This window comes from Chiloscyllium plagiosum, unplaced genomic scaffold (assembly GCF_037043375.1).
Source record: "Chiloscyllium plagiosum isolate Xiang-an unplaced genomic scaffold, Cpla_swu_hap1 HiC_scaffold_16, whole genome shotgun sequence".
Lineage (NCBI taxonomy): Eukaryota > Metazoa > Chordata > Chondrichthyes > Orectolobiformes > Hemiscylliidae > Chiloscyllium > Chiloscyllium plagiosum.
The window spans coordinates 88,793,943-88,811,521 of record NW_028270154.1 but is presented as its reverse complement, the minus strand read 5'-3'; the positions used below and the strand labels follow the sequence as shown (position 1 = coordinate 88,811,521).

The window sequence follows — 17,579 nt, the reverse complement described above, 5'->3', positions numbered from 1 at the left end:
AAAGGGGGTGGTTCTCTTTTTCTTTTCCTTTTCTCCTTTCATCCCTAAAGATGTTGATCTTTGAGGATGGACAAAGTTAAAAATTACACAGCAACAGATTTATTTCTGAAAGCTTGTACTTCCAATTAAACCTGTTGGACTATTACCTGGTGTTGTTTGATTTTTAACTTTGTACACCCCAGTCCAACCCCGGCATCTCCACATCATGGGTATAATGCCACAGCACTGGCTGCCCTCTGCTGGTCACAGAAGGATTCACTCTTTGCCTTTAAGTCTAGCCAACAGTGTGCCTGTGGCCAGTCGAAATATGGGGTGAACCACAGGTCAAGCCAAGTACTGCTCTCGGCTCAAACCCCAAACATATGTTTTACCAGGAAGGGTAACTGGCTGATTCAGATACCTCGCTCCCCCCAAAACTAACCCAGAGGACCTGGATCAATCTTTGACCAGTGTAGATCAGTCCACCTATCACCATCCCCATTGGGGGACCCTACTGACATTTGTTTTAGAACTTATTACGTATAGCTGTAGGAAGGAACTTGTGAAACTTGAAAGGGTTCAGAAAGATTTACAAGGATGTTGCCAGGGTTGGAGGGTTTGAGCTATCAGGAGAGGCTGAACAGGCTGGGGCTGTTTTCCCTGGAGCATCAGAGGCTGAGGGGTGATCTTATAGAGGTTTATAAACTCATGCCAGCATTTGTTTAGCTCAGTTGGCTGGATCATTGGTTTACAGAGCAGTGTGATACCAATGGTGTGGGTTCAATTCCCATCACTGGTTTGAGGTTACGATGAAGGATTCTCTTTCTTAACGTCTTCCCTTGGCTGAGGCCTGGTAACCCTCAGGCTAAATCACCACCAGCTGTTTCTCTCTAATGAGAGAGCAGCCCCTATGCTCTGGTCAGAATATGGTGACACAACAACAAGAGGGGTGGGGAGAGGATAAATAGACAAGGTCTTTTCCCTGGGGTGGGGGGAGTCCAGAACTAGAGGGCATAGGTTTAACATGAGAGGAGAAAGATATAAAAGGGACTTGAGGGGCAAGTCTTTCACACAGAGGGTGATGCGTGTATGGAATGAGCTCCCAGAAGAAGTGGTGGAGGCTGTTACAATTACAATATTTAAGAGGCATCTGGTTGGGTATATGAATAGGAAGGGTTTAGAGGGATATGGGCCAAATAGTGGCAAATGGGACTAGATTAATTTAGGATATCTGGTTGGCATGGTCGGGTTGGACTGAAGGGTCTGTTTCAGTACTGTACAGCTCTATGACTCTATGATTAGGTTGAATAATTTCTGATTTGGACTATTTCGTAGCATTCTACATTATGGGATATTGATTACCCTTCTTCATCAGAAGTAGCTGGTTCCGCTAGCATCTTCAAACTCCTCTCAGTGAGGATGAGTGATTAAAGTCAGGACCAAATGCCTCCCTTCGGCAATGGGGTCTGGGAGCTGATAGAAATATTGTGCTAAGATTTGAGGCCTAACCTCCTGTGGCTAAGTGCTCTAGGACTGTGGGTTCGACAGTGCAGAGAGGAGAGAGACCACTTGAGTGACACCAGCTTGGGCTCAGCTGCTGAGACACCCTCCAGGAGCAGTGATAACAGTTGTAGCTGTTTGAGAGGCTGCTGCGGTAGGGATGCTCAACTCTTAATACAAATCAATCAAGGGAATATAACCTTTGACATCAATCTTGCTTTGCTGTTGTTTCCATGGCTACGTGAGCTCCAATATATTTAGTATTTTAAAAATTAGAGCAGATCAGCCAAAAGAGATCATATTTATAAAAATCTAAATATTATACATCTTCAAGTGCAGGTTGCATTTGTGCAGCTTGTTGTTGAGTCAATACACTTCTGTTTAAAAAAAAACGTTAGCTTTTAATATGTTTTTCCAAATGAAAATTAAGCAAAGCTGATGGTGATAATTATTTTCTGAATGTCATTCTTGGTACATGGGCATGGATGGCTAGGCTTAAAGAACCAAATGTCTTTTCCCTAGGATGGGGGATTTCAAGGCTAGTGGGCACATGTTTAAGGTGAGAGGGGAGAGATTTAAAAAAGACCTGAGGGGCAAATGTTTTACAGAGAGAGTGATTTGCATGTGGAATGAACTTTGAGGAAGTAGTGGATGTGAGTACAATTATTTATAGGCTGTATAAAATCATGAGGGGTATAGATAGGGTTAATGGTCGGTAAGTGTCTTTTCCCTAAGAATGGGATTTCAAGTCTAGAGGGCATGTTTTTAAGGTCAGAAGAGAGACATTTAAAAAGAAATGAGGGGCAAATTCGTGTGTGGAATTAACTTCCTGGGGAAGTGGTAGATGTGGGTATAATTGCAACGTTTAAAAAGCATTTGGATAAGTAGATGAATAGGAAAGGTTTAGAGGGATATGGGTCAGGAGCAGACAGGTGGGACTAGTTTAGTTTGGGATTATGTTCGGCGCAGACTGGTTGGATTGAGGGACTTGTTTCGGTGCTGTATAACTCTGTGACTCCGTGACTTGCGAAGCCATTGCAGATAGCAATTAAAAGTCAATTACATGGCTGTAGGTCTGGAGCCACATAAAGGACAGGCTGGGCAAGGACATTAGGGATATTAGTGAATTAGTTTTATGGCAATCAGGTAATTTCAGGGTCACCATTACTGGAAGTAGCAAGATGAAGAGACGACAGACTGGCTGGAATCGAGGACACTTTTCCCACCCTTTGAGATGGCGAAATATGGCCTGCTATCCCACGGCAGGCTCCCTAGAACAGGCTGAGAACCTGCTTGCAAAACTTGCCCCCTCCTCCCCCTGGATAGAGTAATTCCTACTCAACTGTGGACAATATTAACAATGAACAAACCTGGCTGATTGAAACATTGTGCCCAATAGCAATTGACAGGAGGGGTGGTTTGGAAGCAGGCATCTCTGACTAATTTAAACTGGGGTGGCAGATGGCAGGCATCTGCACTTGGTAAGAAGATGAGCAAGAGACTAAATGGCTGCGGGGATGTTCGAGAGGCTGAGCAGGATGCCAGGTGCTGGGTAGCTGAGGGAGAGCTGATTCACTGCAAATGCCATCATTCATACCCGTTGTGTGTTTGCTTTAACCCTGACAGCCACCACCAGTGGATGAGAAAACAGAGGAGAGTGCCATGGATGAGCTGAAGGGGATCCTGGTAATATAAGAGAACAAATTTAACCCTTTGTTAACAGCCACACTTATAAATACCATCAGGAAAGATAAAACAAAACATACAGCACCGGTCAGGATGAATCAGATTTCTCTTTGTTTATCGAGTAAACATTAGAACTCCCATGGCAGCCAGGAAAATAACTATTTGTGCCCTCACCTTGAGGATTCCAGTGACTTTATTATTCCACTGGGTTTCTTAAGATCATGAACCCATGTCATAATCAATTTAACCTCCTCCATTATTCACCTCACAGCAGTTAGTTGAAACTAGAGAGTTGCTAACATGCACTGACTTTTTCAAAAAATGTTGTATGTTTAAATCAATAAGTAAAGAACAATACCTCAGATTTACTGAGTAATGTAACTGAGTTGCAAGTGTTCAGTGTGAGTTAAGAGCAGATTTTCTGATTTGAGTTCAATACTATGGTCAGACATTAGGCAACTGTTGATGAAGAGACAGCGATAGACCTCCTGTCAAAGCAGATAGTGCATCGACAATAATAGGTTCCAGTAAATTATTCATATGATTACTTTGACACGCACTAACCTTTCCACATTATACTCACAGTAAAATATATTACTGTTTACTGAAGTAACCTATTTAGATTAAGCAAGGAATTATATGAATTACTTCTGATTGTAATGCAGATTATTATAATATAACCTTAATTAGTCCAGTATCTGAAATAGCTATTCCTATGTGTGGTACACTGGGATCTCTCAATATTCCTTTTATTCAATAATTCTCAAATAACACAATCCCATTACAGTGACAATGATAACCAACAATTCTGTACATGATTATCTCACATAACAAGCTGTCACACACACTCATAGCATACATCTCTCTGATATTAAACATTAAAAATACCACCTCCATAGAACCCCTACAGGATGGAAGCTGGCCATTTGGCCCATTGAGTCCACACCAGCCCTCTGAAGAGCATCCCACCCAGCTCCACCCCATCCCTGCATTTCCCATAGCTAACCCACACATCAGCATGACCAATCCATCTAATCTGCTCATCTTTGGACTATGGGAGTAAACCCACACAGACGCAAGGAGAACATGCAAACTCCACACAGACAGCAGCCTGAGGGTAGAATCGAACCCAGCTTCCTAGTGCTGTGAGGCAGTACTGCTAGCCACTGAGCCACTGTGCCACCCATTCCTGTGTGCTGGCATATTTTAGTATATTCCATTGTAATCCTAATATATCTGATACCTTTGATTGTAAATCTGTCAACCAACACCACCCTCCCTGGAACGCAGGGCAAACTTTAATCATGGTGGCACATGTCGCACCTATGAGTTCTCCAACTGGTAGGAGTCTTGTGCCCACTCTGTCAGGTAAAGCCCGATTGAATGAAGTGCCCACCAGGCAATTAACTAGCCAGTGTTGGGCCTTTCCTGGGATTCAGGATACCCCGGGGCAGAAATCCCAATTGGAAGCTGGCAGCCTTCTATTGCCAGCCTCATTACTGGGTAATGCACCCGGAAAAAGCCTAAGATCAGGTCCCTGCTGAGGAAGGGCAGAGATTGTGGGGAATGAGTCAGGACTTGGAAGAAAGAGCAAAGGTTCTGGTGGTGTTCACCGAGGTCCAACATCCTGATCTCAGGTCCCTTGACCAGGCTCTGAGTGTCTTTTAATAAGGGTCTCCCCGACTCCACCCAAAAGAAATAGTTGCTTGTTGACCTTCCCAATGATACTTTCCCACTCACTGTTGGGTGAATATCATTGGCAGTGGAAAGGGGGCCTTAAGGTATTAATTGTCCACAATTAGCAACCAGACAGGGAGATTATCCATGAGCCTTCGCACACCAGACATAATCAGATGGAAGTAAGGATGTGGTTTGACACCTGCCCAATCAAGTGCCCCATCCCTTATCCACCTTCATGCCATAGAATCCCTACAGTGTGGAAGCAGGCCGTTCAACCCATTATGTCCACACTGACCTTCCAAAGAACATCCCACCCTACCTCATCATCCTGCATTTTCCATGGCTGATCTACCTAACCTGCAGTCTTTGGACGAGGTCAAAAGTCACACGACGCCAGATTATAGTCCAACAGGTCTATTTGAAATCACAAGCTTTCAGAGAGCTGCCCCTTTGTCAGGTCGCTTCACTTGACGAATGGGCAGTGTGCCAAAAGCTTGTGATTTCAAATAAACCTGTTGGACTATAACCTGGTGTCATGTGACTTTCAACCTTAGCCACCACAGTTCAACACAAGCACCTCCACATCGTCCTTGGACTGTGGGAGGAAACCGGAGCACCCGGAGGAAACCCACACAGACAGGGGGAGAATGGATAATCTCATGCAGACAGTCGCTTGAGGGTGAAATCAAACCTGGGTCCCTGGTGCTGTGAGGTAACAGTGCTAACTAATGAGCCACCGTGCCAACGTTTGAACCACCACGCCACCCATTGGGTATATTAAACTTTGCCTATTGTTTAATATAATTCAACATCCACGGCAAATATTCTTCAACGTAATGGCCCCTAACTTTGATGCTATCTCATAAAAAGTATTCTACCTATTAAAGTAAACTTGCACTGTAAAGCGACATTATATATAACTCATTGAAACACTCTCTCCAATCTTCAATTATTTGGTAAAGCACTACGCTTATTGTAATACTGTCTCACATAGTGCACATCTAACTAACACACTGATGAAATATATTGTAAAATTCTCTCACTGTAGGGACTCTAAGAGAAAACCCTTAAAGTGACACACTTTTTCAATAATGTTATTTATATTGAGATGACTCAAAGAAATATTGAATAAAGCTTTAATTTAATTAAATTCACCTTGCCTCTCACTGCAATGCCCTTCTGCTTCACTCAGTCAGTGAGAACACTAGAAGTTGGATCACACTCTTTTGGGGTGACATTGATTGTACCGAATGATGCCTATGACAGGATCGTGGTTCACCATTGGTTCACTTGACTTATTTGTTTCTTTCCTGTGGGCTGTGAGCACCAGCTGTGGCCCCATCAGCTGCTTGTTGGCTTTGGGAAGATCCTAGGCCAGAAGCAGCATCTGAACTTAATCAGGCATATTCATACTCTACATTGAGGACAGTCAAAAAGGTAAAACATGTCTTCTTGTAGGTAATGTCTAACAGTCTCTTCAGAGATGGCAGCTCTGAACTGGCTGCAGCACTTTGCAAAGAATCTCAAACAGGAATCAAGCCCCTTTATTCAAATATGCAAAGGGTCTACTACCTGTTTTAGGCATTGATTTATGCACAAGGCTTTACCAATAATTCCTGCCTGGGATGAACTAGCTCAGATGGCCATTAGATTCCTATAAACTAACACTGCGTCACCAATATACTAGAGCCAGGTCACAATGTCACTTCCGCATTTAAGTGTTTAACTGCTGAAAGTTATTACTTATAAGTTAATTTTACCAGCTTACATTGATATCAGTGCCACATGTGCAAGGAGGTTGGTAGCACTTAGTGTGATATACAGTGCCCCTGATTTCTTATTACCTGCTCATAGGATTCAATGAAGAAAAGCCCCAGTCGAGGGTTTCCAGATGCAAGTCAGAACAAGGCAGAGAATGAGCTGGAGGTTGTTCTGAGACGGAGGAGGAAACAGACTTCAGATTACAGTCCAAGAGGTAATGGGTCGCTAAATTCTGGATGTCTGCTTTCTCTCAGTTTTTAATTTGTAACGTACAAATGCAGATATTCTTGGCAGAAAGTTTTAAGTAACAAGCAAACTCACATGCGTCATTATGTCTGGCCTGGTGGTTAACCACATGCAGGTGAACCATAAATGCTGGCCAGCCAGCGAAACATCCCACAAAATGAATGAAAAAAAAGGTTCACCAACCTTCACTAACATTTAGCAACATAAGCGGAGCCTTTTGGCCCATTACACCTATACTAGCCCTCTGAAACAGATACTAACTATATATCCAATTCCCCTGCTTTTTGTGTACGTCCTTTGAAATTATTATTTGTGATCGTTTATCCCATTCTATTTTAGAAGCAATTTCACTGGTTTTGGAACAAGCCTTCCCTATTCTAAAAGCACTTCAAATTCATAACATTTCCTCATCAGTCCTTTTGTTCCTTCCATGATCTTAACTTTAAAATTTGGGCTACTGGCCAATGCAGGTAATTATTTCCTATATTTGTCTTATTGTTCTGTCACATTAGATTTTCTCTTAACTTTGAGTTCTATTGAAAAGTGCACTCATTTCTTGAGGCCTGGTTCCTACCTGACCTACCTATTTTCTCGATGTTCTTTGGAGACCTCTTCACTATGTAGTGATTTTGTTTAATGTGCAAACTTTCCTATCATGTCCCTTATGTGCAAATCCAAATGATGTAATAGCAATGCTGAATGTTTTGATATTTGTGCCCCCCGGTGGTCCAAAAGACATCCACAAATTGTTAATTTATCTTTGTTTTTCATTCTTTTACCAAATTTCTAACTGACAAATAGAATTAGGGAGAATCCAAAGGGTTTTTACAAATATATTAAGGACAAAAGGGTAACTAGGGAGAGAATAGGGCCCTTCGAAAGATCAGGTAGGCGGCCTATGTGTGGAGCCACAGAAATTGGGGGAGATACTAAATTAATATTTTGCATCAGTATTTACTGTGGAAAAGGACATGGAAGATATAGACTGTAGGGAAATAGATGGTGACATCTTGCAAAATGTCCAGATTACAGAGGAGGAAGTGCTGGATGTCTTGAAATGGTTAATGGTGGATAAATCCCCAGGACCTGATCAGGTGTACCCGAGAACTCTGTGGGAAGCTAGAGAAGTGATTGCTGGGCCTCTTGCTGAGATATTTGTATCATTGATAGTACAAGTGAGATGCCGGAAGACTGGAGGTTGGCTAATGTGGTGCCACTGTTTAAGAAGGGCGGTAAAGACAAGCCAGGGAACTATAGACCAGTGAGCCTGACTTCGGTGGTAGGCAGGTTTTTGGAGGGAATCCTGAGGGACAGGATGTACATGTATTTGGAAAGGCAAGGGTTGATTAGGGATAGTAACATGGCTTTGTGCGTGGGAAATCATGTCTCACAAACTTGATTGAGTTTTTTGAAGAGTGTAACAAAGAAGATTGATGAGGGCAGAACGGTAGATGTGATCTATATGAACTTCAGTAAGGTGTTCGACAAGGTTCCCCATATTTAGCAAGGTTAGATAACACCAAAATTGGAGGTGTAGTGGACAGCGAAGAGGGTTACCTCAGATTACAACAGGATCTGGACCAGATGGGCCAATGGGCTGAGAAGTGGCAGATGGAGTTTAATTCAGATAAATGCGAGGTGCTGCATTTTGGGAAAGCAAATCTTAGCAGGACTTATACACTTAATGGTAAGGTCCTAGGGAGTGTTGCTGAACAAAGAGACCTTACAGATAGCTCCTTGAAAGTGGAGTCGCAGGTAGATAGGATAGTGAAGAAGGCGTTTGGTATGCTTTCCTTTATTGGTCAGAGTATTGAGACAGGAGTTGGGAGGTCATGTTGCGGCTGTACAGGACATTGGTTAGGCCACTGTTGGAATATTGTGTGCAATTCTGGTCTCCTTCCTATCAGAAAGATGTGAAACTTGAAAGAGTTCAAAAAAGATTTATAAGGATGTTGCCAGAGTTGGAGGATTTGAGCTACAGGGAGAGGCTGAACAGGCTGGGGCTGTTTTCCCTGGGGAGTGTCGGAGGCTGAGGGGTGATCTTATAGAGGTTTGCAAAATTATGAAGGGCATGGATAGGATAAATAGACAAAGTCTTTTCCCTGGGGTTGGGGATTCCAGAACTAGAGGACATAGGTTTAGGGGGAGTGGGGAAAGATATAAAAGAGACCTAAGGGGCAACTTTTTCATGCAGATGGTGGTACGCGTATGGAATGAGCTGCCAGAGGAAGTGGTCGAGGCTGGTACAATTGGTATGGGTATATGAATAGGAAGGGTTTGGAGGGATATGGGCTGGGTGCTGGCAGGTGGGACTAGATTGGGTTAGGATATCTGGTCGGCATGGACGGTTTGGACCGAAGGGTCTGTTTCCTTGCTGTACATCTCTATGACTCTATGACTGCCATATTTCTTTCAGTATCGTGCATCTAAGGTTTAGCATCTAGCCACGTCTGCAGTAACTAAAGTTTTTGGAAGTCCATATACACAGCATCTGCTTCACTTTCTACCCAGAAATGATATCATACACAACTGGGAGACCTTTTTATTTTGCTTTTCTTGCCCAAAAACTAAAGACAATAAAAACATCTTTGTAACCAATTCAGTATTTACAAGCAAAGCCCATTCCGGCCAATGTAAACGATCAGAGGGAGAGCAGGAAGGGACTACAACAAAATGGAGTTGGAGGGGGAGTAAAAGCTCTGTATCCCCTTCCTCTATTTCCTTTACCAATAGAACAATGATCAGAAAGATGTGCTTTCCTTTACAAAAATAGAAATTGCTGGAAAAGCTCAGCAGTCTAGTAGCATATGTCGAGAGAAATCAGAATTGATGTTTTGAGTTGAGTGACTGTTCCTTAGTGTTCTTCTATTCATTGTTTTAACAGAAGCCTCAATCACTTCAATTTTGCACCTGTCCCAATTAAACTGCAAATTTAAATATTGAAAATTACTTGGCAAGGATAGAATAAGATCGTCTTTTTCAATTGCAATACTGTGTGCATGAGGAGAATTTACGCAGTCTTTTCTCTGACAGATGGAAATGAAACAGATACCAGTGATGTCACTTCTTCCAAATCTCTCAACCTGAAGGACAGCGATGAAAGAAAAAGCAATGATCTGGAGTCCAGTCCTGTGCACCAGGCTGCTGCTGCAACAGGGGAGCAGAACAACAGCACCTCAGCAAGGTAAAACTGCAAGATGTCTCTGGTAAATGGAGCACATGGGTACACAATAAATTAGACCTATTTTAAATTAAAGTGATTGTCACACTAATAGATGAACCTAGGTAGTTCTAGATTGCACAATATCCTTTAGCAATAAATCTGACAAATCTTTTAGCAAATAATAACTGAAAGAACTGCAGATGCTGTAAATCAGAAACAAAAGTTTCTGGAAAACGTCAGCAAGTCTGGCAGCATCTGTGGAGAGAAATCAGAGGTAACATTCCCAGTCCAGTGATCCCTCCTCAGACCTCCTCAGCTCTGAGTGTCACAGGATTCGAGATGTTAATTCTGATTTCTGTTCATAGATGCTGCCAGACCTGCAAATCTTTTCGCAATATGCTCCTGTTCCGATTGAGACATCTTCCTGTGTCTGTTTTAGCCCCTTATCCTTGATTCCAGGGCTGAGCCATGGATTCTCATTTGTTTAGTCCCCACTTCTGGGAATGGGGTTTGATGTTGGCCCGTTGCCTTCTGCAGGATGGTTGACCATGAGATTGTGCTGCACTTGAGCGCCTGCCATCAGATATATTGGAAAGATTTACAGGCTGGCAATCAACCCTCTCGGCCATGTTACACATGAACCTTTAAAGGCCTTGAGGACCTGAAAGAGGGCTCAAGCCCAGAGACACCACAAGAGTTCCATTTATCTTCCTGTGCACTGTCAGAATATTATGCAGCCTTGAAAGGTCAGTATAAGTAGGTGGATTAGATTACTTACAGTGTGGAAACAGGCCCTTCGGCCCAACAAGTCCACACCAACCCACCAAAGCACAACCCACCCAGACCCATTCCCCTACACCTAACACTACGGGCAATTTAGCATGGCCAATTCACCTAACCGGCACATTTTTGGACTGTGGGAGGAAACCGGAGCTCCCAGAGGAAACCCACACAGACATGTGCAAACTCCACACAGTCAGTTGCCTGAGGCAGGAATTGAACCCCGGTCTCTGGCACTGTGAGGCAGCAGTGCTAACCACTGTGCCACCGTGCCACTCACAGTGGTGTTATTGTGTTCAACATTCTGTTTAATTACAAGTATCTGCTGAGTGTCTTATACTTAATGAGCGACAGACCCAAAATTCGGATCAAGATCAAAAACCGAACTGCAAGTGGGAGGTAGAAAATGAACTAGTAGCAGATTGTGACTGGGTTCCACTTCAAGTTTTCGATTCTCCCAGTTTCTGATGGGTTATCTGCACAAATTCCTGCGTCAAGGGACAAATCATTGGAAGTTCTTGGATTTTCACAGATAACTCCACCTTCGAAATCTTTTGAAGACCTCTGCCAGCTAAGGGCTATCAGGAAAGACCCTTCACTTTGCCAATTCTAAGAAAATCGATCTTGGCTCAGGCAGAGAGCTTAGGCTTTTTCTGTCTTTTTTTCCTGTGGAAACAGCCTTAGAATCATTTTAGCATAATGGCTGATCAGGATAAGAACTCTCGCAGACAGGTCACTCACTCTGATCATGCTAATGATTCCATCTATTGATTATTTTACATACCTGTGTAATACAGTACAAAGATGACACTTGTGCCTGAGTATGTGGCAAGTTTACTTAGAGAGTTTAAAACATCTTTACAAGCACAAAGTATTTGACTCATGCTTACAGTTCAGTTTCTCAGCCTTTCTGCCACATCCATTAGCTTCGAGTTCGCACCCGAGGCTTAAGCAATCAAGCATGGTGAGCGTAGATCAGTTACTAGACTCTCAGTCTAACACCCATCAATTGAGCATTGGAAACTGCATCTTCTGTGGCTAAAGTTTGCAATCTCTGGGTCCCAAATCGGAAAGTAAGCAGCATTAATGTGAGCACACTGAAACGTGTGTGATTTTGTCCTGTGTTTACATTTGTGAGTGGAGTCCAGGTGTGGGTGTTCAGACATCAGTCACTATTTTTATAATACCCTCCCATTTTATTATGACAAAAAGGAACTACCCTTCATTTTATGGTGGCCAAGGTGGAAACAGAAAAGAAACATAAATGCACGATCCTGTATCTGACCGTTGCAGTTAAGTCAATGGCTGCAGTCCATATGCATACCTCTTTTGCTTCCCTGATTTACTTCACTCAATAGTAACCGTTTTCAGCTGCCTATTCCTTCAATCCTCTCGAAACTTCACAATCTCTCTCTCCTTTAGATGTTCCTTCAAATCAACCTCATTGATCAACCACCAGCCACCTGTTTGATATGATTCAATGTGCTGTTGAATATTGTTTAACAGTAGCTCCTGTGAAGCCTATTTTATCTGAATGTAAGTTATTGTTAAACTCCACATTTCTCTGATTGTCACTTCCCTTCCCTACACAATTACCAACCTTGACTTTAGATCAGAATAGTGCTGGAAAAGCACAGCAGGTCAGGCAGCATCCGAGGAGCAGGAAAATCGATGTTTTGGGCAAAAGCCCTTCATCAGGAAGAACTCTAAAAATGTCAATTTTCCTGCTCCTTGGATGCTGCCTGACCTGCTGTGCTTTTCCAGCACCACACTGATCTAAACTCTAATTTCCAGCATCTGCAGCCCTCACTTTTGCCAACCTTGACTTTAGTGCCCAGCCCACACCTTATAGAATTATGTCTCTAAATTTGGACATCTCTCATTCCCTCTCCTCTAAGGCACTTTAACCAGTTCATTAACGACAAACCTATGAAGTCGTGGGAGTTTGGAATACACTACCTGGAAGAGTGATTGAGTCAGAAGCTCTTGTATCTTTGAAATAGTATTTAGATATTCACTTGCATTGCCATAGAGTTATGAAGATGTGGGTGTACTGTACCCTTAAGAAAGTTATAAGCTAGCACAACTACCTGACAGCACCAAGTGTTCTGAATAAGCAATAACATGTGGTCCAGCAACTAGCTTAGCTGGTTGCCTGGAGGCAAAAAAACAAATATGAATTAGGCCAATCAGTTTACCCTAGCTGCTGGACCACATGTTACATTATACCTTATTGAGAACACTTGGTGCTGTCAGGTAGTCCTGCGAGGTTTTAACTCTCTTAAACGTACAGTACACCCACATCTTCATCACAATAGCCTCCAGGACTATAGACCAACAGCTAGAAAATGGGATAAGTGCAGTAAGATTTTGTCGACCGGTGGGCCAACTAAGTGGCTTCCTTCAGTGCTTCATTCTCTCTGAGTAGGATGGGAAAGCTGGTTCAACTCATCGGGTGTTGCTACCACAACAGCTAAAGGTATTGCGATACTTTGGGAGTATGAATCCACATTACAACACCAAACCTTCTAGGAAAACAAGGACATCAGGCACCCTGGAACATAAATCCATTTGCAAGTTCCTCTCCAATTCAATCAGCCTCCCAATTAGGAAATATTTCACTGTGCCTTCATTATTGGTAAAGATCCCTCCCTAAAGTCACTGTGTGTCTACATGTATAACATGGACACCGGTTATTCAAAAAAGGCTCACAACCACTTCCTCCAGGATAATTAGGAATGTTTATTTTGGTGGCAAAATGCAGAACAACAGGTCATTCAAGAATGAAATCAGAAAGCATTGCTTCAGCTCAAGCGTGACAGAAATCTAGAACATTCTCCACATCCTCTTGTGATGCTGAAATGATTAAAGGTTCCTAGATGGAGATCATTTTGGGTGGCATGGTGGCTCAGTGGTTAGCCCTGCTACCTCACAGCACCAGGGACCCAGAGTCAATTTTCACCTTGGGTGGCTGTCTGTATGGAGTTTGCAAATTCTCCCCATGTCTGCATGGGGTGCTCTCCAAAGCTGTGCAGTTTATGTGAATGGCCCATAGTGTTCAGGGATGTGTAGGCTAGATGCATTAGTTAGGGGCAAATGTAGAGCAATAGGATAGGGAAATGGGTCTGGGTGGGTTACTCTTTCAGAGGGTTGGTGTGGACTTGTTGGGCCAAAGGGCCTGTTTCCACAGTGTGGGGATTTTTTTGGTAAGGGTATCACAAGATATGAAGCAAAGTGGGTTAATGGCCCAATGGGCTGAGAAGAGTTAGATGGGGTTTAATTCAGATAAATGTGAGCGGCTGCATTTTGGGAAAGCAAATCTTGGCAGGACTTATACACTTAATGGTAAAGTCCTAGGGAGTGTTGCTGAACAAAGAGACCTTGGAGTGCATGTTCATAGCTCCTTGAAAGTGAAGTCACAGGTAGATAGGATAGTGAAGAAGTCATTTGGTATACTTTCCTTTATTGGTCAGAGTATTGAGTACAGGAGTTGGGAGGTCATGTTGCAGCTGTACAGGACATTGGTTAGGCCACTGTTGGAATATTGTGTGCAATTCTGGTCTCCTTCCTATCAGAAAGATGTTGTGAAACTTGAAAGGGTTCAGAAAAGATTTACGAGGATGTTGCCAGGGTTGGAGGATCTGAGCTAGAGGGAGAGGCTGAACAGGCTGGGGCTGTTTTCCCTGGAGTGTCGGAGGCTGAGGGGTGACCTTATAGAGGTTTACAAAATTATGAGGGGCATGGATAGGATAAATAGACAAACTCTTTTCCCTGGAGTCGGGGAGTCCAGAACTAGAGGGCATAGGTTTAGGGTGAGAGAGGAAAGATATAAAAGAGACCTAAGGGGCAACTTTTTCATGCAGAGGGTGGTACGTGTATGGAATGAGTTGCCAGACGATGTGGTGGAGGCTGGTACAATTACAACATTTAAAAGGCATTTGGATGGGTATATGAATAGGAAGGGTTTGGAGGGATATGGGTTGAGTGCTGGCAGGTGGGACTAGATTGGGTTGGGATATCTTGTCGGCATGGACGGGTTGAACCGAAGGGTTTGTTTCCATGCTGTACGTCTCTATGACTCTAACTAAAATACAAATCATGCCATGAAACAATACAGTCTTGAGGAGCTGAATGGCCTCTTCCTTTTCTTACATAACCAATAGAGGTATGATATAAAGTTTTGTTTCTGTGCTATATTTAATACTATTATTTATGATTCCTTTCAGCCCAGAAGAAATGAAGAGAAAATGTTCAATTAAACAAGAAAATGTTCAATCCCAGGGAATCCTTATTACCATAAGCGGTCCACTAGAAACACCTGACCAAAGAACCACTCCCGCTCAGGTCCAGAACAAATCCAAGAGTCAAAATACAACTGATGAAAGCATTGATGCAGATTGTTAACATCAGTCGGGGGGAGGAGATGTCAAAACATTTGCAGATGTTGTTGAAAATGATAATTTCTCCAATGTGACCGTTAGCCAGAGAGTTCAAGTGAAATTTCTGACATGCATAAGCTGGTGTGATAGTACCCTGAGACCCTCGGGCTTGGGCACCCCAGCCTGCATGAGAAAGTGGGACAGAGGCACCTTTTTCTCCACTCACCAGCCACACTTTTCACTTCCATTGAAGCAGTGAATGGGTGGGAAGTCATGAGCTGGCAAGTGCAGAAGAGGAGTTCTTATTGCTCTGTCTGAAGATAGGACCCTTTCTCTTCCTTTGTATTGCTCATTGCTGATAGATTTGACATCACTGCCTCACCTGAGAAAGTTTTTACAGATGCATTTAAAAATCTATACAAACTTGGGCCGCAAGTTGAACTTTCAGTTATATTGTTATCTTCACTTGTTTTATTAATTTCTTCATTTTTACTTTCTGTCAAAACCATTTAAGAAGCAAGCAATACAAATGGAAACTAATACAGATTCATTTTACTTGATCATCAATTAAGCTTGTTCAAGAATAGGGCTCAGAATTGCCTCATCGTAATTGAGAAACATTCGTACTTTTTGATCCCTATTCAAATCTGAACCAAGATCTCACTCCGTCTTCCTTAGAGCAGCATTACATAATCATTTTTTGCCTCATTTCAGCACCTATTGGTAAAAAAAAAATCATCTTTTAAAAGTAGACCACAGTGAAACTTTAACAACCAGTGTACTATCAGTGAGTGATTATCAACATAAGATGTAGGATCAAACGTAGGCCGTTCAGTCCATCTGCTCTGCCATTCAATGTGATCGTGGTGATAATCCTCAACTCCACTTTCCTGCCTTATTTCCAAAACTCTTGATTTTCTTACTGATTAGAAATCTGTCAATCTCAGAATTATACAGACTTATGATCTAGCTTCCACAGTCTTCAGATATTTTATTTCATTCCTTCTTGACCCTGAGAATTTTGAATACTGAACCCAAACTGTTAATTTCTGTGTGTGGCCCACAAACCGCAGCTCTTCCTTCTCAGACATCAGTTCAAAACGCAGAGCAGGGGCATTGCAAATGAGGACACATTTTTACCTAACAACACTCTGGCTTCCCTGCAATGTTATTATGATGAGCACATCTTCATGGAAGGGGAAGGGAAAGAATCAAGAGGTTAAACAGAGGCAATAAAGGGAATTCAGTCTCTCCTCTGGACCTTGCAATGTAAAGCACTGAGACCAGGGACTTGATTTTTAGTTCATGTCAGGTCCAGGTGTGAGGTAGGCGGATTCTAAAAATAGTCCCACTGGCCAGCACGCCAGGAGGTGTTCTTGTGGGAACCATATCGTCTTTTTTTTAACCCTCTTTGATTGTCACCTTGATTTATGTGTTGAATCAAGTTTCTGTTACATTTGAAGGGCCTTCCATGTCTTTTGATCATATTGAGGAAGCTAGGTGGGAGGACCCAAAATGGCTGCCATTAGTTGTAGTTGCGATCAAAACTACTCTCTATGCTACACACTGTGCCAGCAGTGAGGGTGAGCAACACCTCCACCCACACTACTAGCCCTGCCATCCACAACCCTACTCCCAGTGCTCTTAGAAATTGTGAAGTGTACAGTTCTTTCTGTAAAGGAAGTAATTATCCTTAATCTGAGACTCAACACATGGAACAGTTAAAATGAGAAATTCACAGTATAGTTACGGACCTGTAGACACAAGCATGGTGTCACTGTGGGGTTTACTCCATTGGTGATTGTGCCATTCTGCATAGATTCCATTATAGAAACCATACACCACCCATTTCATTTGGCAAGTCTGCCAGTCTTGCTGATTATTGTAGATAAATTCACAAAAATACCTTTCTATAAATGCAAACCTTTAACTCTCTCACACAGGTGCTATTATTGTGGTTACTCTTTCAGCACAAGGCATGATGTTCATTTGAAAGTTTCTTGCTGGGGTTTTCAACTAAGGCTGATGAATAAAGGAGAAACGTAAACAAGGATGATCTCTCTTTTTTTTTTCACTCTTCCGAAGGTGGTTGGTGATTAAATAAAATTTATAAGTACATGAAAAATAAGCAACTTGTCTTTGACTATACTTCCACCAAATCTTACATTTTGCTTCATGTGATAATTTACAATGTGTTATGTGATAAAGCTTAAGAGGAAATTCAAACTTCCAGTTATTAGCTGAAAGGATGACATCAAGATTTCGTGTCTTAAAACTTTAAACATAATAAATGACTAAAAACACTAGATACTGAACACCATTATCATTTTGTAGGAAACATATACATTAAACGATAGAAATAAATGATCCCATTTCACTTATCACACAGGTCACTGTCCACTGAC

At 42.4% G+C, this 17,579-nt stretch overlaps 1 protein-coding gene across 4 annotated transcripts in view; it reads left to right on the top strand.

Annotated features, from left to right (window-relative positions):
• Window positions 1-17,225, top strand: part of shtn3 (shootin 3) — a 127,304-nt gene extending 110,079 nt beyond the window's left edge. For all 4 annotated transcript variants that reach the window (XM_043704073.2, XM_087995505.1, XM_087995507.1 and 1 more), the window contains 4 exons: window positions 3,106-3,165; window positions 6,700-6,820; window positions 9,886-10,036; window positions 15,022-17,225. In XM_043704073.2, the coding sequence (XP_043560008.2) occupies window positions 3,106-3,165; window positions 6,700-6,820; window positions 9,886-10,036; window positions 15,022-15,199 (510 nt within the window). In that variant the 3' untranslated portion in view covers window positions 15,200-17,225. The remainder of the gene's footprint in view (window positions 1-3,105; window positions 3,166-6,699; window positions 6,821-9,885; window positions 10,037-15,021) is intronic.
• Window positions 17,226-17,579: the final 354 nt, after the last annotated feature.